The following is a 23425-nucleotide window of genomic DNA, read 5'->3' on the forward strand; positions in this document are numbered from 1 at the left end:
ATTAGGCTTAAGTTTAAAATAAAGCTAGGAGGCAGCTGAAGATGTATCTTGGTGGTACACTGCTTGCCTGACATGCCTGAGGCCCTGGATTTGATCACCAATACTGCAAAAATAGGTATTTTTTATTTTTAGATATTTATGTTCATACTGGAAGGACAGTATGAACAGTTAAAAGTTTTCACTTGTTCAGTAATTGTCCTTCCACCATTTCATTATAGATTTAGTTTTCCCAGAAAATATAGTTTTAGACTTTAGAACTTAAATAAACACAGGATTAACAAATATCAGCTGGAAAACTAAAAAATTAATCTGCAAAAGCAGACTGGATCATATCTGACTTCCAGAGAGCACTGTGTCCAGGGGCTAGAATAGCCTAAAAATTTTTCGTACCTAAGTATGTCTTTGATGAGCACTATTAGTTTCATTCAAGATCATTGAGACAGAGTGCTGATTCATTTTTTATTTTCCAGAATACTTTAATGTAACTGTTAACAAAACTGAAAATTCTAGACAAAGAATTCTTTATTTACAGCACTGTCCTTTGTTGTGAAGGCTGGTTAAGTGATGACATTTAGTATCAGGAAAAGTTGTTACCAAATGCTCTACAAGGACTATACTCTTGTTAACACACTAATTACAACATATAACCAACTGCCACAGTATTAACAGAAGTATCTACTTCTCTAATTAACAAAAGTCAAAGATGGTGCATAAAGCACATTTTTATCATTTTGTTTTTGGCAGCACTGAGGTTTGAATTCAGGACCTCTCTGCCTCCACTTTTTGTGATGTTTTTTCAAGATAGGGTGTCTCAAACTGTTTTCCTGGGCTTGCTTTGAACTAAGAGTCCCTGATCGCTGCCTCCTGAGCATCTAGAATTATAGGCGTGAGTCACTGCTGTCCAGCTAAAAGCACATTTTTAACTAAAAAAATTTAATTGACAATTAAATGTAAATAACTAGGATAAAAGTAGATTTCTGGCTTGCCAGAGTTCCCCCATAACAGGATATGTCTACATACTCATTTGTGCCACACAGAATGGAAGGTACAGATATTACATAAATCATTCTACTACTAGCCAGGTCCCCATAGCTCACATTTGTAATCCTAAATTTTGGAGGCAGAGATTAGGAGGATCAGGTTTAAAGACATCCCCAGACAAACAGATCCAGGAGACCCTATCTCAAAAAAAGAATAGTGGAGTGGCTCAAGGTGTAGACCGAGTTTAAACCCCAGTATTGCAAAACAAAACAAAACCAAAACCAAAACCACAAACCTTTACAACTATAAACTAGTTTATCGTGGTAACAAAATGTTTCCATCTTGTATATTTAAGTCAGTGATGGAAAACATATTAAAACACACAAAATATACTACCACCCATGTTTCTGTCTCCTAATTGAGATATGTGAAATACCAGAACTAGAAAAACCACAGTTGGAGAAAAGCAGTGAAGTTGAGCTTTAAAGTTACAGTAGCCTTGATATTCTCAAGGGTCTTATCCTTCCACATTTTACTACTGATAATCTTTTCATGTTGTCAACTTACTCCCTATGAAGTTACATTATTCTAATATAATTTTAAAAATCAGAATGTTTTATACTACTGCTAGATTTGAGTTCTAGTATTTACCTGGATCTTTGGAAAGATTTATTTTTTGGTGGTGCTGGGAGGCCTTGAACTCTGTGCCTCAGGAGCCACTCCACCAGCCCTGCTTTGTGTGTGTGTTGGTTTTTTCTTCTTGAGAATTATTTGCCCAAGGTGGCATTCAACCTCAATTGTTTTAATTTTCTGCCTCCTGCAGAGCTAGGATTATAGGCCATGAGCTTTCAGCACCCAGCCCATGAAGCAAACTTTGTTTTGATACCATCAATTCTTTTTTTTTCCCAGACTGGCCTTGAACTGAAGCCATGTCTGGCTCCTTTCTCTTACTCATATTACGTTTTTGTCTAATGAAAATGAAAGTGTTCAGCTATCTAAATGTCATATTTTATAGCTGACACACCTGGAAATGTATTGATTAGACAACTGTCACCTTAAGGAGCAAAAAAAGTTAACTTTTCAAAATGGATGAATCCTGGAGCTATATGTAACTTTTCCACTGGAAAAGTTGTCTTAATTCAATTACTATCTGACTTATGTACTGCAGTCCTCAAAACTATCCATTATTTATTTACTATATTCTCATAAATCAACATTAATAATTTTCATTATTTTGCTGGTACAGTTTTACCTATTTTTTTCCACCTGACAAGGGATATCATAATATCCTGGTATCATAATAAGATTTGAGGGAGGAATATGTCATATGAAAGTGTGACAACCCAATTATCTCACCTGGTTTTCATTTTCAAGGGAGGAAATGTTTTCCATTATATCCCTACTGATAAGGACCAACTTTTTTTTTTGGTGGTGGTGGCACTGGGCCACTCTGCCAGGACCAGGACCAACTTTTTTTGACGTAATAAAAAACTGGATGGCCCAAGTGTCAATCACTAGTTATCAGGAAATACAGTTAAGATAACACATCTACTTACAGAAAATGTGACAAAACACTTAATGTTGAAGATGTGGAACACTCAGAAACTTCAAAAATCACAGAAGCCTAAATAGTGTCAATACTTTTGAAAATTGATAATATTTAACACATATAAGATCTGCAAACATAGCACTTACATTTTAGGATGTACTCAAGAGTAAACCTGTTTGAGCCACTATTCCAGTACTAAGATGGAAATATTTAATGAAGGAAACCAGAAAAATAAAAAGCCGTGGGCTGATGGAGTGACTCAAGTGGTAGAATGCCTGCCTAGCAAGTGTGAAGCCCTGAGTTCAAACCCCAGTACCACCAAAAACCAAAACCAACCAAACAAACAAAAAAACCAAACCAAATGTACTGACTTCCAGTATAGAAAAAGCAACATACACTGCCCAAAGTTAGGAACAGGGCTTACCCTTTGCAGTGGTAAGAAGCCAGCTATAAGAACTACAGAAAAGGACATTTAAATTGACTAAAAAAAAAAAAAAATGGTATGTAATTTAGATTTTAACAATCATAGACCAGTTTGTCCACCATATATAGTAAGTATGTTAAGCTGAGTGTCAGTGGCTCATGCCTGTAATCCTAGCTACTCAGGAGGCATAATCAAGAGAAAATTGGAAGCCAGCCCTGGCAAATAATTCCGGGACACAGTATCTTGAAAAGAATGGTTCAGCCTATCATCACAAAAACAAACAAAACAAAAATCCAGACCTTATGGCTCTTGCCTATAATCCTGCTGCTCAGGAGGCAGAGATTAGTAGAATCATAGTTTGAAGCCAGTCCCATGACACTATCTTAAAAATATCCAACATACAAAGGGCTGTGGGATTGGCTGAAGTGTAGAGAGGCTGCCTAGCAAGCATGAAGCTCTGAGTTCAAATCCCCATATTACAGAAAACAACACCCTCCCACCCCCCAGACCAAGCTAGATAATTAATAAATGATAGTTCATGACTAGCCAACCACTGGCCTGCTGCAATTGTTGACACTATTTGGAATTTTTAAAAAGCTGATTTTTTTTTGGCCAAAGTGGGATTTGAACTCAGGGCTTCATACTGGTGAGGCAGGCACTCTTACTATTGGAGCTATGCCTACAGACTTTAAAAAGTCAGTTTTTTTCTCTAATCAACCACAACTCAAAATCAAAATGCTTAAAGGAACAATCATATTCACCTATGCTACACATACAGGTACTCATAATAAGAAGTCATTATTTTTCTGGACTGTAACCTTCTGGAGTTATTTCACAAATAACCTTCAGCTGTTAGCTAAGTAATGAGATTTCCAATTCTTCAAAGTGTGTAAGTTCAATTTTACTTCTCAATATTAAGCCACAACTTACAGCAAAAGATTTTGTTCAACTTTTTATTTTTGTAAAATCAGAGTAAACATTAGCACATGCAGAGCTAGCATCTAAAACTAATACAATAAAGCAACTACTAAACTTACAGTGACTTGAAGTTCAATGCTTACATTCAGCAAGTTAAATCTACTACTTACTGAAAATATTGCTGTTGATAAAACCAAATGTAAAAGTCACTGATTACAGCAATACACAAAGATAACCACATGTTTGAACACTGCAGATATGCCAGACAGTAACTAAAGAAGGAACCAAATAAACATGTAACTAAACAAAGTTCAGAGAACCTCTGAGAAATGCAGACACTTTTATCAGTGTATAGAAGCATTTTTCATTAATATCTTAAAAGAGTATTATCAAAACCTTGGCATATATTAACTTCAAGTTGCCAATTGTCTCTATTTTGCCAGAAAACTATAGCTAATGCCGGATCAGGATGATTTGACTCAAGTTAGTTGGACTTAACATCAAAAGCTCACACTACCCCGAAATATATTATTTCACGTACGGTGACATTCAACATTCAAGTGCCAGTGTTTTTGCATTGTCTTTTGGTCAAGTTTCTTTAAGCTTTCAAAGAATCACTTTTAGGCTTACAAAAATAAATATTTGTCAAAGTGTTTAATAAATATTACACAAACTAGCAGCAAAAAGGATCTAAAGTCTGTCATGTGCAAACAACAGTTTTCTTCTTATCTATCACTCCATGGTCCCAAATAAAATTTTAGACTCGTGTCCTTGACAAACTGCATTCAACAATATCCAAGAAACAAAAAATAAGACTGGAAGTTTAAGGAAGTTAAGGACTCGCACCCAAGACATAGAAAATTTTACAGATGTGCAATAAAATAAGTACTTTCTAGAAAGGTATGAGGAGAAATGTACAATAGTCTAAACCTATACTGATTGAAATAGCATCGTAACAAATGACCTTAATACTGTCAAGTGCACCTACTTTAATAAAGTTTTAGAACAAGGCACAATACACTTGAAAATCGATTGCACTTTAAGAAATTGTTACCAACTTCTTATGCCACTCTATTAAAGATAACTGTATTCTGGCCACAAAATCCCAAATGAAGAGGCATTTTTAGTTGTGGATGATCATCTTTGGCCAAATTTAGCTTAGAGAAGACTATAAATACAATGGAAACCTATGCAATTAAAATACACTAATACTGCACTATTAAAAAAAAGCTGACACTGTGCAGTTTAGTACATTTTCCAACCTGTGAGCTCTCAAAGATTTCAATTTATTGTTCTTAAGATTTACAAAGTCTAAAAGTGTAAGCCATTTGAATGCTTTGATGCAGCTGCAACAGAGCAATGTAAATCTGTATTAAAATAAAGCCTGCTGTATAATCCTTTCTGTTTATAACCTCTTGACCAAAAAACATCAACACTAGCATGAGTTAAGGACCAGAATTTATGAAAGCCTGTAATGAGGTCTGGTCATTGCCATGGTCAGCCATTCTAACATTTCAATTTTATTTATGGCAGGCATTTAAGTGTCTCATTAAATGAACCCTCCAAGCACTTAAATTATCAGACTTCTCAAGTATTCTTCTACTACTAGTATGCCCATAGAAATCTGGCTTAAAATTAATAAACTATGTAACTTTTACTTCCATGAACGTTAAAGAGTGTTCTCAAATGTTATGGGCACACATATCCAACATGACTGGAATGGCTTCTTAAAAGTGTTCTAAGTGCCTATCCAGGATAGAGTGAACAAGTCAGAACATAGTACAGTTGGCCATATTAGAAACTATGTTTTAAGATGTTTTATTCCCCAAGTCTGCACATACTAAAAAAGCCCTAATGTAGACTACTGCTTAAGTTTTTCCTTATATTTACTGCTGAACTGAGATTCCTGTTAAATTGTATCACACCCCTGTGCCAAGGTCTGATTGTAGCCCAAGTTCAGTAAATTTATTTTGTCAAAACAATTTTGAGTACTACTGAGCCAACGGGACATCAAAATAATAACTTGTCTAAAGTTAAAGTCACAGTACATTAACAAACAAATGATCCTCAGTCACAAAATTATAATGCAGTTTGGGGTGGGACTAAGCAGGAGTGAAATTAATCCAAACTACAATAACTAAGTCTTCAAAACCAACTTCTGTATAGGGCTGCTGGTTGTTCCTTTCCTTTCTTCTTGTGACTTTGGGCTCCCTTCGAATTTTCAGGAGAATCACAGCTGGTAATGTACTGCAAGTTCTTGAAGCTACACGATATATAGTCTGGCTAAGTTACATGTGGTTTCCATATTAGCTTGTATAAAAGGGTGATGCTGGTGCAGATTCAGTTGCCCCACCAGTCAACTCCCTGGGAGTTGTAATTTCCTCCATATCCATCACGGTTGTAGACGCCTCCATAGCCACCTATCAAGAAATGTTTAAAAAGACAAGCCATCCACTGTTAGTCTCTTACCCTTTTTTGTCAAATACTTTGATGTGTATCTAGTAAATCTAGAATTGGATTTTGCCTTCTTCAGAAATTAAATTTCCCCACGTATGTTTGGGGTAAAAGGAAAAAAATGACTTTTTTTTTTTGGGAGGGGGTGAAATGTCCTTAAAACAAAAATTACCAAAATTAACATTACCTCCACCAAATCCTCTTGTACTGCCATGACCACCTTCACCGCTGCGGCTGCTGCTTGCACGACTACTACTAAACCCAGAATTGCTGGAACCGCTACTTTGTCGATAGTCTCTGGCACCAAATCCTCCACTGAATCTACTATAGGGAAGAAAAACATTATGCTTAGCTCATGAGTATGAAATATAATTAAAATGTGATTTCCTGCTCAAACGTCCCAATTCCCAATTTTATTTTTCAATTCAATTCCCATTGTGATCAGTTTCCTCTCATGCTATTTTCAAAAGCCTCAGTAGTGAAAAACTGATACTTTGCTGTATTCCTTATCCCAAGTATTTCAGTACTAAAGATTAATTTAGCTTAATAGTGAGTTAATTTTTCTTTTTTCTTTTTCAATGCTGGGGTTTGAACTTAGCACCTGCATCTTGAGCCATTCTGCCAGCTCCTTTGTGACATTTTTTTTTTTTTTTCCCAAGATACAGTGTCTTGAATTGTTTGACTGGGTTGGCTTCGAACTGTGATCCTCCTGATATCTGTCTCCTGAGCTGCTAGATTGCAGGCACGAGCTACCAGTACCTGGCTTTGAGTTCACTTCTTGACCGAAACAAATCACAAACAGTAAGGGTGAAAGCTCAGTATGTGTACCTCTTAGAACGTCCACGACTGCTACCCTTGTAGTGGTGTTCATAAGCCATACTTTCCAACCAAGATGGCACTTCTTGTTTGGCTTCAATAAGCAGATCCAACAAATCCTTTGTGATATTTATATTTCTTTCATTAAAGAATGAGGTGGCAAAGCCTAAAGAATTAAAGAAAATACTCAAAATCTTGAGAGTCATAAAGTAACCCACAGGGTGCTCTCACTTCCAAATTAAATTAAATATGCAGTAACGTTTTGTTTGCAATAATCAAATCGAAACATTGAACAAATATTCCTATCTTATTAATGGGCTATCAGCTTCTCCTTAAAAATAAAGGCCTTTTTTATAAGAATGTGCCAAATTCTTTTTTACACATCAGTTTAAAGAAAGAAAATCAATCTAACAAACACTTTACCAAGGTTTCCTACACGTCCTGTACGTCCAATGCGATGCACATATTCCTCAATGTCACTTGGCAAATCAAAATTGATAACATGTTTCACATTTGAAATATCTAGACCTCTTGCTGCCACCTGAAAAATAACATTCATTTACAAAAGGCAGTATTGGACTGGTGGAGTGGCTCAAGTTGGAGACTGCCTGCCTAGCAAGCATGAGGCTCTGAGTTCAAACACATTACTGCCAGAAAGGGTGGGGAAAAAAGATTACTTAAAAAATATGATACACGCACAGCTGTAGCCACAAGAATTGGACTTTTTCCTGAGCGGAACTGGTGAAGGGCCTCCTCTCGATCTCTCTGTGATCGGTCTCCGTGAATACTGGTACAAGCATATCCTTCGTGGTATAAGAAATCCTCCAGAGAATCTGCACCTTTTTTAGTCTCCACAAACACTAAAATCAGTGAATCCTTCCCTGGAAAATCAGAAGGTTTTGTTTATTAACAGTAACTTGGTATTATTACCTAAACTGAAATACTGATGAGCTTAATTCTCTTTGAATTTTATTTGGAAGGGGTTATGCAGGTGAGGGGTCATAGAGTGATGCAAAGAGTTGACACATCTATGATTTTTACCTGTTGCACTTAAGAGATCAAGAAGAAATGACCGTTTGTCTAGCTCTTCCACCCAAACTACTTTCTGTGTGATATTCTCTGAAGTAGAGCCTACTCTGCCTACAGCCAGAAAGATATATTCATCCAAGAAGTCACGAGCAAGCATCTGAAAATGTGGAAACAAAACAAAATCTCAATTATCTAGTCTAATACATAAACTTTGCAAATACTTAAATTTATGTAATACATAAATTACCTTAGCACTTCAATTACCTGTATCTCCTTAGGAAAAGTAGCACTAAACATCATGGTGTGACGAACACCCTTTGGTGGCATAGTATATTGTTCAACTATACGCCGTATCTGAGGTTCGAATCCCATATCCAGCATCCTGTCAGCTTCATCTAACACTAAGTATCTGTTAATGAAAAAGAGTTGGTTGATTCTCGACAAGCCACTGAATATGTTGAGAAACTCTCGAATATAATCTCGCTAAAATTAGTTATGCCAACATATCCAGGTACTGAACACTCCAGTCTTTAAACTTTTTTTTTAATGGTACTGGGGCTTGAACTCGGAGCCTTCACCTTAGCAACTCCACCAGCCCTTTTTTTTTGTGAAAAATTTCTTCAAGACAGTCTTGAGAATTATTTGCCCAGGCTGGCTTCAAATAGCAATCCTCTTGATCTCTGTCTCCTTAGTAGCTAGGATTACAGGCCTTAGCTGCTGGTGCCTGGCATTCCAGTCTTTAATTTTAAACAGTAGCTATTTTGTAACTGTTAAGCTAAGCCACAAATCCTCAATTAAAATTTCACATGTTCTTCAACTGTCATTTTCAAATGCATGTAGAAAACGAAATTAAAGCTAAGATAATATCAATGAAGTACTAATAAAGATAATTATCTTATTTTTAAAAAGTTGAATACAAAAAAGCTGAACTCCATTTATAAAAATTCACATACTTGCAAAAGTCCAATCCAATTTTTCCTCTTTCCATCATATCCACTAGACGTCCTGGAGTGGCCACAAGCAAGTGGCATCCACGTTCTAAGTCCCGAATCTGCTGGCCAATCTCAGCACCACCATATACTACACAAGGACGAACTCTAGATCGGTACGAAAACTATAAGCAAAAATTTATCAGTCATAGAAACACCACAGGATAACAAAAAAGGAAAAGGCAACAAACACAAAAAAAGGCTTAATTTACTTTTCTGGCTTCCTCATAGATTTGTACAGCCAATTCTCTTGTTGGGGCCAACACCAAGGAGATCGGGTATTGTTTGCGGCGCCCGTTTCTTCTATTTTCCTAAGAGTAAGTATAATTTTAAAAGCTATTTTTTTCCAAGTTCAACAGAACAAGATGCCCACAGTAAATTTAAGAATAACCTAAAAACAAGGTATATTTGGCATTGCGTAAGAAGTTTTGTAGTTATTTTTCTACACAAAAATTTACTATTTTGTTAAGAAACTTTACCTTCATGGCCTTCAAAGCCTTTCCTGGACCATCTGCATATATCTGACTCAGGATAGGTAAAAGAAATGCTGCAGTTTTTCCAGAGCCTGTTAAGAAAACACAGCCTTATCTAAAAACTTGACTATTAAAGAGATGATAAGAGTATTCTACATGTCCTTTAATCCAATGAAAGTCTGTCTTTTTCTATTAAAGAATTGTCAATTTCAGCTTACCTTTGCTATCACAAGCAGAAATAAAGGAATATGGCTAGTTGAATAAAATGTTTCTTAAATAAAGAAGTATTAGATTTGGTCTGCAGTTTGCTAATTCCTTTGCAAAAGACAAATTCTATTTCTTTCTCTTTTTGGGAGGGTACTCAGGTTTGAACTCAAGGCCTCAAGCTTGCTAGGCAGGCACTCTACCACCCCTTTTATTGTGTTGGCTATTTTCAAGATAGGGTCTCACTTCATTTTGCCTGGGCTGGCTTCAAACCATGATCCTCCTGATCTCTGCCTTCTGAGTACCTAGGATTACACCCAGCAATAAATTGTTTCTTAAAGAAAACATCAAATGATGTTTTATGACTACAGAAAATAAAAGCACACATATCTAATATGTAAATACACATATACAAAATTTTTTCTATCTTTATCTCACCCAGGATCAAATTCTAATATAGGACTCTATCCATATTCCCCATTTCCCAAACACTAGAGTGGGAGGTACCTTTCTGTGGCCACATTTTTATGATTTACATTATGCAGCATACTTCCCCTATTATATTCGCAATTTTCCCTCTTGCAAGTTTTACCAGACAGACAATTTGGTAAAGATTTCTTAAAGATGCCCTAATGAAAATACTGATTTTACCCTATGGCTCCAAAGTATAAGACAAAAGGCTTACTGCCAGCTAATCTTTACCTATGATAAAATAATGTTAAATCCATATAGAACATATTACTTTAAAAAGCAAAACCAATTAAGATATTCTTCATGAAGGAAGTTTACCTGTTTGGGCACAGGCCATTAAATCTCGTTTTTCTCTGATAATAGGAATAGCATGTTTCTGCACTGGAGTAGGACGAGTGTAACCAGTAAGTTTGATGTTTCCCATAATAATCTCTCCCATCTCAACATCATTGAACTATCAAAGAAATTTAGCCAGGTCAAATACAAGTTAAAGTAGAAATGCTATACCTACTACAATTTATTTTATACTAATACAAGGATTCCTGTCTAAAAAGAATACATTGAAAAAATACCTGGGTCTGTCATTTTTGAAATACTTTCTATTTCAAGATTACTGATAATGGAACTATCATCTTTTTTTCATACCACAATGATTACAAAAACTCACATTTTCAATATGTGGAGGACAGTTATTGCCAGTTGCCTCTACTGGTATATTATCATATTTCTCAAAGTTAATTCCAGTGTTTCCTCCAGAAAAGAGTTCCCTGAAATCAAAATTATTATATACATGTTATAAGAGGTAAAGGGTTTCACAACAATTAACACACATCTCAAAAACTTACTGCTCTAAGCGTTCACTTGGTGGAAGTGGTTTTGACCAATCATCTTCATCTGATTTGTCACACCAACGACTGTGTCCACTTTGTTCAAATTTGCCAAAGCCAGTTCTGTCACCACGACTGCCAATGCCATCACAGTCACTCCGACCACGGTCATCAAATCTGTGTAACAGAAGTAGTCAGTATGTATTCCTTACAAACAAAACTATGATTGCTCTAGAAATGTACATGGGTATTAGCTGAATTGTTAAAGACAACTCTCTTAACAAGTATGTAAATAGGCTCATAAATGTAATCCCAGTCAGTAGGGAGGCAAAGGTAGGAAGATCATGATCCAAGGCCAGTCCTGGGTAAAAGCACAAGATCCTATGTGAAAAATAATGAAAAAGAGTTGAGGGGATGATTCAAGTGGTGCCTGTAAGGCACTAAGGTCAAACCCAGTGTCACCAAAAAACTGAAAACACAAACCAAACAAACTAATCCTGTAGCTTATGTCATTTCACAACTGCATTCTAACCCCGTAAAGCAGCAAAATATTTTTGTGAGATGACATAGTTTAAAAGACTAAAAATTACGCTTTAGAATACTAGTAAGTAGGGCTGGTGGAGTGGCTCAAGTGGTAGAGTGCCTGCCTAACAAGCATGAGACTCTGAGTTCAAACCCCAGTACCACCCAAAAAAAAACAAAACAAAAAAAAAGAATACTACTAAATAGTACTTACTTTACATTTCTGTTAAAAATATTAATTTATTTTTAATTAAGAAAGGGCTGATAGAAAGGCAAGTGGTAGAGCACCTGATTATAAAGTATGACTTGAGTTCATAACAAACATAACACTTGGAAATTCATCTAGATAAAAAAATAAGTTTGCTTATATGACAAGGCTTAAGATTTTTAGTTTTAGTCATCTTTATGAAAAATAGAGAATTATATATAGCTATCAGATTCTTAAGATCCATTTATAGACTTTGCAATTAACATATTTAAAACTGTCATGAGAAACAAAATATTTCAATGAAAAACATTATGCCTGTTACTCAGGTTTTTATTACGCATGATTTCAATTTCATCTAGTCTAAAGATTAGTTTTAGAAAGGATTTCTTTCCGCCAATAAATGAATATACCAACATTTTGCTAAAACTCCACTAATAAATCTATGAATGCTGACATGTTTAAGGATCAATAAATGTATAAAAATGTATAAAGTGAGAATATACACTGGAGTTGTGACTCTTAGCAGTAGTACATGTGCCTAGCAAGTGCTGAGCCTTGAGTTCAAATCCTAGTACCCCCCAAAAAAGTATTAAAATTCTTGTTACTCTTATATGTATGCATAAGCTAAGTACTTACCTTCCTCTTGATCCACTTCCACGATCACTAAAATAGCTGGGCTTTCCTCTTGAATCACGAGACCCAAAACTGCTGTATGCATCCTTATCTTTACTACAACTCCACCCTGAACTGTCCTTATCATAGAATCCTTCAAGAAAAAAAGTGAAGCTTAGAAGCTGACAATACTTCATACATTTTCATCTTCCCAAATATGTTCTTCATATTTTAAAAACCTTATTCTTGTGTGGGATCAAAGGTCAACTGGTCCCCACAAACAAACTTTTAAAATCTTTAATACTCCCTTCTATGCAAAACTATCACATTAAGAAAAACACCTTCATGCCTTAAGATGTTCCTGCCACAAGGAACAAGTCTGTAATTCTAGCACTATGAAGGCTGAAAAAAAAGAATCACCAGTTTAAGGTCAACCTGGGATACATAGCAAGACTGCTCAAAAAAAAGTTCTGAGTGAATACAAACCCTAAGAGATTAACAGTTTTTGAGACACACTGATACTAGTACTTTACTATGTCACCATCACAAATAGTTCAGTTTCCATTTAATTTAGTAATGTGAATTATATATACATAAAACACGAGTCTATTCCCATTAAATTACTTGAGTTAAGACTATGGCAAGGCTCTTTTCCAAAGCATTAAAATTTCAAAATCAAATGAGATAAACTAAACTTAAGCTAGTTAGATTCCAGCCTTAAAAAAACTTGTGTATGAATTGTTTGATAATAACATGTAAACATAAGATACCTACAATCACACTGTAGAAAAAATACGTACCTCAAGGAAAGTCACTGTTACCTAGAAAAAAGCTTAAACTAAGGTAAGCTCATTTATCTAACTAGTCTGAAAAAAAAAATCTGTCAGATATGGCAGGACAGAGAATTTTAAATTCATAGAAGATGAAGATAATAACTGCAAATACTTATTAAACTATTCAGGTGGAACACTAGATAGCAAGCATCATGGTAAATGGACTTATTCCATAAAAGAATCTGGACAAGGTAACTTGTTACCTATCAACAGCAATTTAAATAGAGGACTAGTCACCTGAACATCTTCAACATACAAAAAAACAATTTGGCTTCATTTAATCATCTAAAAGAAACAGATCAAGTAAATAAAAAGTAGTGACAATACAGTAAATATAGCTGTTTTAAAAATTACCACTGGAGTTAAATAATCACTGATAACTTCAGGTACAGCACTGTATAACAGAGCAAATCAGATTTTCCCACCAACAAAGCACTCAACTAACCTATTTCCTTAAGAATCTGTACCACTTTAGCCTAAAAACTTCTCAATCGACTACAATAAAGTTCTCAAAACTTTAAAGTTCATTTCATAGTGAGTCATTGTCAAGGCTATTTCAATTAGCAGTAATTGAAAGAACAATTGGCATAATTGTATTGATAGACTTAATGCTGTTCAAATTATAATGGGCAAACAATATTGTGTCATATCTATAACCCTGAGGAAAAGTAAGTTTACTCAGAAAAAGAAAAAGCAACAATTTCCTTCCTTCCTTCTCTCTCCCTCCCTTCCTTTCGTGGTGCTGGGGTTTAAACTCAGGGCCTTCACCTCGAGCCACTCCACCAGCCCTTTTCTGTAACTGTTATTTTTTTTTTGTGATAGGGTCTCACAAACTATTTGCCCCAGCTGGCTTCAAACCATGATCCTACCTATCTCTTCCTCCTGAGTTGCTAGGGTTACAGGCGTGAGCCACCAGTGCCTACCCAACATATACTTTCTAATTTCCATGCAGTGCTAAGAATAAACCTGCTCCACTTATTGATTAGAATGGTAGCTAAATTTAGACATTTTATGAAATGTTTGACATTTACAAATTATTGAAATTATTTTCCCAAAGCCAGCCAGTTGGCCAATGAACTTAAAAGCTGAAAAAAAAATAAAAGATGTTAAAGGTTTCTTCCATTACAATAAATCCTAAGACACTTTCAATTCATTTTAATATTCCTGAGATGCAAGTCTAATCACATAAATTCTAAACAACAGTATGAATACCCACACTGAAATTCTACAGCTACTTTGGAAAAAAGAATGCTATCAGAAAACATATATAATACTACATAGAAGAACACAGTACCCAAGCATAGTTCATGTCTTTTCTACCTTTTTAGTACTGTACCCCCTTTACTATCCTTTTATTACCACCTTCTTTCCTTCTGTTTAATCTTAAAATTTTTCTGTCTCCTGCAAATTTCAAATAATCTGGTGAACAGGCAGCATACCAATAAAATTTTGCGAATTTTCCCCTTCACATTACAAAGTTAGTAATATAATACAATAGGTATTTTAATGCAAAAAGTACATTTTCATTGTTACAAGTTTTATTTATTTTTATTGTTTGTAGGTACTGGGGTTTGAACTCAGGGCTTCATGCTTGCTAGGCAGGCACTTTACCACACGAGCCATATCCCAAGCCCTGCATAAATTTTCAAGTCAGCAATTAAGTAGGACTTTATGACCCTGCAGTTGGTTTTCAAACTAAAACTGCATTGTTACGGTTTACAGACTAATTTAAGTCTACAGGTTCAGTTTGCCAAAGGAAACAAGTATCCATGATTCAACATTACATCAATGCTTCCAAAGTGCTAGTTCTTAAAGATGGAAAGCAGCATAGGATAAAAAGAAACCTATCTAGTAGCCTTCCCAAAGTTACATTACTTTCCCCTAAACTTTTAACTTCAAAAGAGAGACAGACTTAAACATTCTGCCATGACATACCTTTAGATGCTTCTCTGTTCCTTAAGTGAGGAGGTATATACCGCCCTTCTAAAAAAGAAAATGTGTCAATCTGACAAAACAAGGGTATTATCCAAGATACAAATTTTAACCAAAATGTCAATCACCCAAAATGATGTTTGTTTCTACTGCTGAGATTAATACCACACAATAAGCATATTAGAAATAAAAAACTGGAAATGGGACTGGAGAGTAGACTGCCTGCTTTGCAAGCAGGAAGACTTAAGCTTAAAACCCAGTTCCGTTAAAAATAAAAAGAAAACTACACAATTTAAAGCTTTCTAAGTTGTCACAAGCCTATTCCGAATCTAAGAAGTAAAGCAAAAGCAATTAGCCAAGGAAGTGGAAATCAACTATTACCTGAAAGCCCACTGTAGCCACTTTAATTTCCCTTTGAATTTAAAAATCCAAACCTCTATGGTTTTCCAGGGTGCATCAATAGTCAGCTGCTGCCAAATAGCCACATTTCTTCCCCATCCAAATATGAACTCCAATAAAAAGAATCAGTAAAGCCTGTATTATCACTAAGTCTCAGACTCTTCATAGGAATGTACAGCAATAACTGTGGCACATAAATGGGCAAGTTTTCCTTAATTAGTTTTACACAATTCACAGAAATTGTAAAAGGGGGGCGAGATGAGCACATCCCAAATCCTTAGTTCTGAGCTTAACTGGACATAGTGTTTCCAAAACCAATGCATAATATTAACCTTAATATTTAATTGCTGTTTAAAGTAAAAAAAAAATGTCTCTTGTTATCCTAATGTACAGTATCAGATCTATTTTTGAAAACTAAAAAAAAAAAAAAAAAAATTAGTTAAATCCAATAATATTAAGAGTAACTCAATAAAATTTGGAAGTATGGCTCAAGTGGTAGAAGAAAGGCCCTGGGTTCAAAACCCTAGTACCACATTAAAAAAAAAAAAAACCAAACAAACCCAAAAATCAAAAAACACAGATTGATAGGATTAAACACAAAATCTGACTATTTTAAAACAGTAACCTGATAAAAATACCGTATTTTAAATAAATTTACTTACTGCCTGCTGTACTTCCTCCCCCACTCTGATTAGCAGAGGAGTTCAGGTCTAGACCAGCAAACTGAAAAAAATGAATGGCTCACATGTTAACACATGAAAAAGGGGGAGAACCCCCCCCCCATCAGACAGCATCACAAGAGAAATCAGAAGTCTGAAATTCTAGGTCTTTTCCTCTAACATTTATGAGATTCCTTGCCTTCCCAATTCTTTTTTTTGTTGGTGGGACTAAGGTTTCAACTCAGGGCTTCATGAGTGCACAACAGGCACTCTACCATTTGAGTCACTCCTCTAGTCCATATGGCTTTGTGTCTTTTGGAGACGGGGTCTTTTGAACTATTTGCAATGACTGGCCTACAATCTCCATCTTCCCAACTAGTAGGATTACAGATGTGAGCCACCAGTGCCTGACCTGTCAAGGTTTTAGAAATACTTTTAAGTCTACAAAGTGAGACAAGGGCAAATGGCACCCCTAAACACCAACAGTACCTTTTAAAAAAGTTCACATTTATTCAAAGCAAATTTGCTCTATAATTATTTCCCATCATAAAAGCCCACAAAACTAAAATGGTACCTAAATTTCTCAGTAATTTAAAGTTCACAATTATATGAGAATATTCTCACTCTCACCGTTTTTTGATCTGACAGCACTTTAAACAAACAAGCAAGCAAACACTCAATCCAAACCAGACAAAACAAAAACAGTTGTTAGGACGATTTTAAGATTCCTTAGTTCCTTTATGCTCTAAAGAAGATATTTTTAATTCAGATAAATTCTTAAGCAGCAAATTTTTTTTTTTACCACCACCTGCTAGTTGGTTGAGTACTGTGCAGCTTGCACATTCCACTGCCGTGTTTAACACTTGACACTTTTTATTTCTCTGCTTTTAGGCATGAGGCATGAAAAATTCAGTGAGGTCTTTGGTCACAAAGCTAGTACAGAGCACAAATGACATTCAATGCTATTAAAAGAACAGAACACTATACTCTGGTTTCAGTTCCTCCGCCCTTAGAGCAGTTTGCAACACCTTGCCAAAAACTATTTAGAAGCACAAGAACTACACATGCCAACTTTCTCCCCTAAAGAACAAAAGTCTGAGAGCAATGCTGCCCCCTACTTGCACAGGTTATTTCAGAGAGCTTCAAACACTGTATTAATAAAGTTCAACATAATACTAAGTTACACACATTACCAACTAAGATATTACTCTGATTATTAGGGAATTTCCAGGTCGAATTTACTTAATTCTACTGACCACAAATACAGTCTAGTTAGGTGCATTCCACTAATGCAGAAAATATTACAAGTTCAAGTTCACACTGCCTGTGCTCATTTTCTTTCTTCATGCAGCCTTTAACAAATGACCTCTCAAAAGTGTACTTAGTGAAAGTGCCCTCAAAAATGTATTGTGTAACCTAAAAGCTACTCAGAAGCAAAATTCCAAATCTTGACAACACAACTTTCAAATTCTTTGGCTGGTGGGCAGCCACCCCATGGCGATCAGGGACTCTGCTCACCTTCCACTCCATCCCCTCCTTCCCCTCATGATTACCATGGCAACTCCTGCTGGCAGGCAATGGGTCCAGATCCATATTACCCCGAGCTCCTCCCCACCAAACCTCGACCTATCCCAATGCCCCATAATACCTTAAGCTCTTAACTTCACCCAGGATCTAAAAACTGGGCTGCCATTTCTCCGGGTGACTTTTCGGGCCCTGTTCTTTGGGGATGGTGAACCTTGCCGGGAGCGCGCTCTCAATAAAGCCTGCTTGCTTTATTATTTGGCTCCAATTTGGCCTTCCCACCAGTGTTGACCTAACACAAATAAACTAGGAATCCTCTCCTCCGCTGTCTACAAGTCCGCAAAACAAAATTTATTCCACATACAACAGCCCAGCCTCTGACTCTGAACTATTTCAATGTCTATCGACAAGCAAAACAAAGTGAACAAAATATCTGCCCTGTCAACATTGATCAGGTTTTCATTTTTCTCTAGTTGACCGTATCTAAAATCTAAAGGCAATTACATTTAAAAACTGTTTTTGACTAGCCATCTGGTAACTTAGGAGTGCACATTAATGGGTTCTAAACATCTCTGGTGTTTGTCCACCGTCCAACCTCCACTATCTCCGGACACCACTCAAAAGCAGCACGCGGCAGCCATTCTTCCCTCCCCTTCCGGTTCTTGTGCGTCACAAAACTTTCCACTCGGGATATACGGCCTCTTTTACACCCGGACCTCAATAACTCCGCGAGAGGTGATCGGGCCCGCGGAAGCACACTGTAGGTACAACTCGCCATGTCCTTTAGAATCACTCATGTCATACAGTACCGGAAAGCAGGCCCCATCATTGAGTTAGCGACGTTATTCAGCCAAACTACCCTACACAAAGACGGCTGTAGCCATTTCTCGAAAAGAAGACCACATTCTCTCCCCACCATACAAAGTCTGAGGGCTCAGGCCGAATTTCGCTTATGCATCATTGGAGGCCAAACAGGGCAGAATTAAGGCCGCCTAAATGAGAACCAAAATCCGTCAAAAAAAAAAAAAATCCCTTTTCGGCTCCTAAAACTACCATTAAAAAAAAAAGAAAAAAAATCAGCCAAGTTCTCGCACACGCGCGTTTCTGAGGGCTCGAAGTTCCAGGCACAAAAGTCGCCATTACGTGAGGCCGAGTACAGAACGTAATCCCTTTCCAACAGTTCACAAATCAGCACTGCTGCAGACGCCCACACCCCATCTCCTAACCAATGCCACCTCCTCACAATTTAATCCTGTTTTTTAATTCCCCCATGTTCCCATCACCCCTAGCCACCAGAATCCAAAAAAGTTGAAATTAAAGAGGTCAATTAGTACTACGCCACAAAAGTGGGGAACTTTTCCGAAGAGAACCTCGATAGGCTTATTTCAACTCACCTGCTGGTCCAGCCCGAGAGTATTTTTCACCGCCACATGACTCATCCTTGAAGAGAACTCGGGGTCTCCCAATGCAGGTGTAATAAATCCAAATACCGAACTCCTCACTAGGCTCTGAAGTGTACACAGTATGGCGACAGACACCCACTCCGATAGCTTTCCGTCAGCACGTTAACGCGCACCACCAATTAGCCCTTTAAGGCTACCGTTATTCCTGCCTCTCCAACTCGCGTTTCATTGGTCATAATCTCGCGGGCACAGGGTGTCTTTGGGCGCACCATGGTACTGCAAAGCTCACCTTGTCCACATCGTCCCAAGCCATCTGGGTGTGGACATCTCTAAGCTAATTTTCAATACCCTGGCTTTGGCTTCCTCCACTCAACAGGAGTTGGGATTATAGGTGGCACCACTACAACTAACAAACCTTCTTATATCAGTATTTCATTCTTAAATCCATTTTTAGCAGGGATGTGTTTCTAGCATATGAGCAGAAACTGATTTCATTCTTCTGCATGTGGATATACACTTCTCTCAAGTATTGAAGATACTACCCTCTTCTCGTTGTGTATTCTCAGCACCTTGTGGGAGATAAACAAGTGGGTTTATTTCTTGGCCTTTATTTTATTTGATTGGTCTATATGTCTGTTATGCCAACTGCACAGTTTTTGAAGCAGGCTAAAATAAGGGAAGTTTGGGACTCAGAGAAAAATACTGCATTTCATAGGGACCATGTCCTGGCTCAGGGACCACACTACTTGGCCTGGAAACCACTCACACCCTCAACACTGATTGATTATTGGATGGGAACTACATGGTTCCTCCCTTCCCATAGATTAGTATAGGTTTTAAAAGTCTTTGGAGAAAAGAAGCATGCTCTCTCTGATACACGGATGACACGCACAGGAATTTCACGTGCTCAGGGTTCTTCAGCCTACTCTGAGGATGAAAGCACAGAGAGATTCTAACATCAGAGGTCGGAAAGATTTTATTTGTAGAGAAGAGGATAGAAATACTGCATATTGGGGAATACAGGGGGACCAGGAAACTGGTGATCCCGTGGACCAGGGTGGGGAGTGGGTTTTATGGCCTAATTTTGCATTGCCTGAGGGCGGAGATGCCTTTCAGATGTAAACAGGCATTTCCTAGGGAGGAGAAGTGTCTCCTTCACTTCCTGTGGTCTGTCCTTCATTCCCCCCTCTCAATGGTCGCCCTAACTGCTGTTAGGGATTGGGATGATGAGTTCTATTCAGTAACTACTTCCTGCTGACAGGGGACGATGAAGGGGCCCTCAGCATCAGGGCTGACCAGAGAGTGGTCGTCAAGGGAACTGTGATAGTAGGTTGTTTTCATCTCCATCAGAGGCATTTGTAGTTCGATGGATTCTAGGCAAGAAGAAGCAACTTGACAAGTAAGTTTAAAATGCAAGGCCCAAACACAAGCAAAAGAATAATGGCAACTCTAGGCCCCAGAAAGGGTAGGAACCAAGTCCTGGAGGGTAGCCAGGATTTTATTTGGTCCCTTATCTGTGTAAAAACCCGAGTTTCAAGAGATTGCTCCAGAGCCACATAGCCTGTTGGAGAATTTAATTTGCATGCTCCTCTACAATGCCTGGAGTGTTTATATATGTGGAACAGGAAGTATTGGCAATGGCACATACCCTGCCCCTTGTTTGGCCAAAATCTCAATTTTTCTCAATATGCAACTCACTTCCCAAAAAGATGAAAACTCAACCATTTAAAGGGGAAAGTAACTTCTATTTATGAACCTTTCCTTCACATAGTCGACACTACCTTAGACTACCTTCAACTTAATTGCAAGGTAGTTATCTACTATGCAAAATAATCTAAAGGCATAAAAAGTGCAGTTGCTACTCTAACAATACATACAGGAAGTAAAAATGAAAAGCAGTACATAAATAAGGTCATTAACAGTAACAATGTCCTGAAAAAAAAAAGAGGGAGGGAGAAGGAGAAGAGAGGAGGAGGAGGAACAAAAGAAGAGAGGAAGAGAGAGGAATGGAGGGAATGAGAGAATGAGAGAGAAGAGGAAAGGAAGGAATGAGTGCTATCACAGAACAGGAAGGTAAAACAGGTTCTGCCTGGGGGCTAGTACAAGTGGGAGGAGGAAGGACATAAGGAAAGGGATGTAGGAAAGTGAATATGGTGGAAATACTATACATTCATGTATGAAAAGAAAAAACTGAAACTATTCCAAGAATGGGGGAGGGAGGATAAAGGAGAATGATGAAGGGGTGAATTCAAGTATGATATATTATAAGAACTTTGGTTCACAATGTACCCCCATACAACAATTTTTTAAAAAAATGAGCCAGTACCCTTTAATGATCAAATCATAGAGCATTTTATCATTTATAAAATACCTTTATAAGACCTTGAATACCTTACAACAGTGCTGATCAAAGAATAAAGTAACATAAGCTTTCTGCAACAAAGTTTGGCAGTAAAAACCAAAAGCTTTAGAAAGAAACAAAGCACACAAACTTAGATGGTTTCTTCTATTCTAAATCTGTGGAAATGACACAGAATATAACACATAAGCAAGAAGAGCATGGAAGAGGTATCTGAAGTACTGAAAGAAAACTACTTCGAACCTAGATTACTCTATCTATTCTTTATACATAAAATCCCTAAAAATTCTACCAAATACTCTTAGATATCATAAACTATTTTAGCAAAGAAGCAATATTTTAAAAACTCAATCTATAAAAATCAGTGGCTTTTCTATAGCAATAATAAACAGACTGAAAAAGAAATCAGAAAAACAAATGCTCTTATAATACTCTCAAACAAAATAAAATACCTAGGAATAAATTTAGTGAAGAAAGTAAAATGCCACTACAGCAAAAACTGTAAATAACTGAAAAAAGAAATCAAAAGACACATCAGAAAACTGAAAGTTCCCCCATGATTATAGATAGACAGAATTAATACCATGAAAATGACTATACTACTGAAAGCAATCTATATTTTCAATGCAACCCCCATTCAACTTCGAATGATATTCTTCAGAGATAGAAAACTCAAATATAACATTCATATCAAATCAGAAAAGACTTCAAAGCAAAGGTAATACAAAGCAAAAAGAACAATGCAGGATACATCACAATACCAAACTGTGGTTTGTAGTTTTTATTGCTACAAACCATAGCAATAAAAACCATACTACAGACCACAGTAATAAAAACAGCATGGTAAATGGCAAAAAAAAAAAACAGACACAGTAGAACAAAAATAGAAGACAAAGACATAAATCCATTCAAAAGTTGACTTACTTTTGACAAAGGAGCCCAAAACAAATGTTGAAGAAAAGACAGCCTCTTCAACAAATTGTGCTGGGAAAACTGGATATAGGCATGTAAAAGACTGAAATTAGATCCCCGTCTTTCACCCTAAATTAATATCAACTCAAAGTGTATCAAATATCTTATTTAAGTCCTCAACCTTTGAAACTACCACAGGAAAGAATAGGAAAACTCTGAAACATACAACATAACCAATAAACTTCTTGAATAGGAATTCATATCTCAACCAGGTGCTGGCAGCTCATGCCTGTAATCCTAGCTACTCAGAAGGCAGAGATTAGGAGGAGTGAGGTTCAAAGACAGCCCAGGCAAATAGTTCATGAGATCTTATCTTGAAAAAACTATTACAAAAAAGGGGCTGGTAGAGTGGCTCAAGGTGTAGGCCCTGAGTTCAAATTCCAGTACCACAAAAAAAAAAACTCAGAAATTAAGAGAAAGCAATTAAATTGACAAATGCAAAAGCTTCTGCACAGCAAAAGGAACAATCACCATAGGGAAGAGACAGCCCACAGAATGGGAGAAAATCAACGCCAGATATACATGTGACAAGGGATTAATACCCATAAACTATAGAAAAAGCTCAAAAACTAAACTTGGCTGTCAGAGTGGCTCAAATGGTAGACTGCCTGCCTAGCAAGTATAAGGACCTGAGTTCAAGTCCCAGTACCTCAAAAAAAAAAAAACAAAACAAAAAACCTAAACTCCTCAGAATCAACAACCCAAAGAAAAAAAAGGGCAAATGAATGAACAGAACTTTTTCAAAAATTTTTTTTAATACTCTTTCAAAGAACTACAAATGGCCAATAAATACATGAAGAAGTGCTCAACATCCTGGCCATAAAGGAAATGCAAATTAAAATATAAAGATTTCATCTCACTCCAGTC

The 23425-nt window shown here is 36.8% G+C and overlaps 1 protein-coding gene across 18 annotated transcripts in view; it reads right to left on the bottom strand.

The window, feature by feature from the left end:
• The window catches only part of LOC141410420 (ATP-dependent RNA helicase DDX3Y), a 1065346-nt gene extending 1043421 nt beyond the window's left edge, over positions 1–21925 (bottom strand). For 11 of the 18 annotated variants that reach the window (XR_012444343.1, XR_012444341.1, XR_012444349.1 and 8 more), the window contains exons 1-16: positions 19219–21914; positions 16304–16364; positions 15246–15293; positions 12502–12631; positions 11154–11312; positions 10976–11075; positions 10627–10762; positions 9640–9725; positions 9373–9471; positions 9125–9285; positions 8436–8580; positions 8184–8328; positions 7842–8023; positions 7566–7683; positions 7155–7308; positions 6514–6650 (exon numbers count right to left, since the gene is read on the bottom strand). Coding sequence is in view for 8 of the 18 variants with exons in the window: in XM_074063185.1 (XP_073919286.1) it covers positions 6514–6650; positions 7155–7308; positions 7566–7683; positions 7842–8023; positions 8184–8328; positions 8436–8580; positions 9125–9285; positions 9373–9471; positions 9640–9725; positions 10627–10762; positions 10976–11075; positions 11154–11312; positions 12502–12631; positions 15246–15293; positions 16304–16364; positions 19219–19263 (1906 nt within the window). In the remaining 10 variants the exon portion in view is untranslated. Of the gene's footprint in view, positions 1–627; positions 6380–6422; positions 6651–7154; positions 7309–7565; positions 7684–7841; positions 8024–8183; positions 8329–8435; positions 8581–9124; positions 9286–9372; positions 9472–9639; positions 9726–10626; positions 10763–10975; positions 11076–11153; positions 11313–12501; positions 15294–15623; positions 16272–16303; positions 16365–19218 lie in introns of those variants that run through there. The other 7 variants (XM_074063183.1, XM_074063182.1, XM_074063180.1 and 4 more) reach the window with 7 other exon arrangements.
• Positions 21926–23425: the final 1500 nt, after the last annotated feature.

This window comes from Castor canadensis, chromosome X, assembly GCF_047511655.1.
Source record: "Castor canadensis chromosome X, mCasCan1.hap1v2, whole genome shotgun sequence".
NCBI lineage: Eukaryota > Metazoa > Chordata > Mammalia > Rodentia > Castoridae > Castor > Castor canadensis.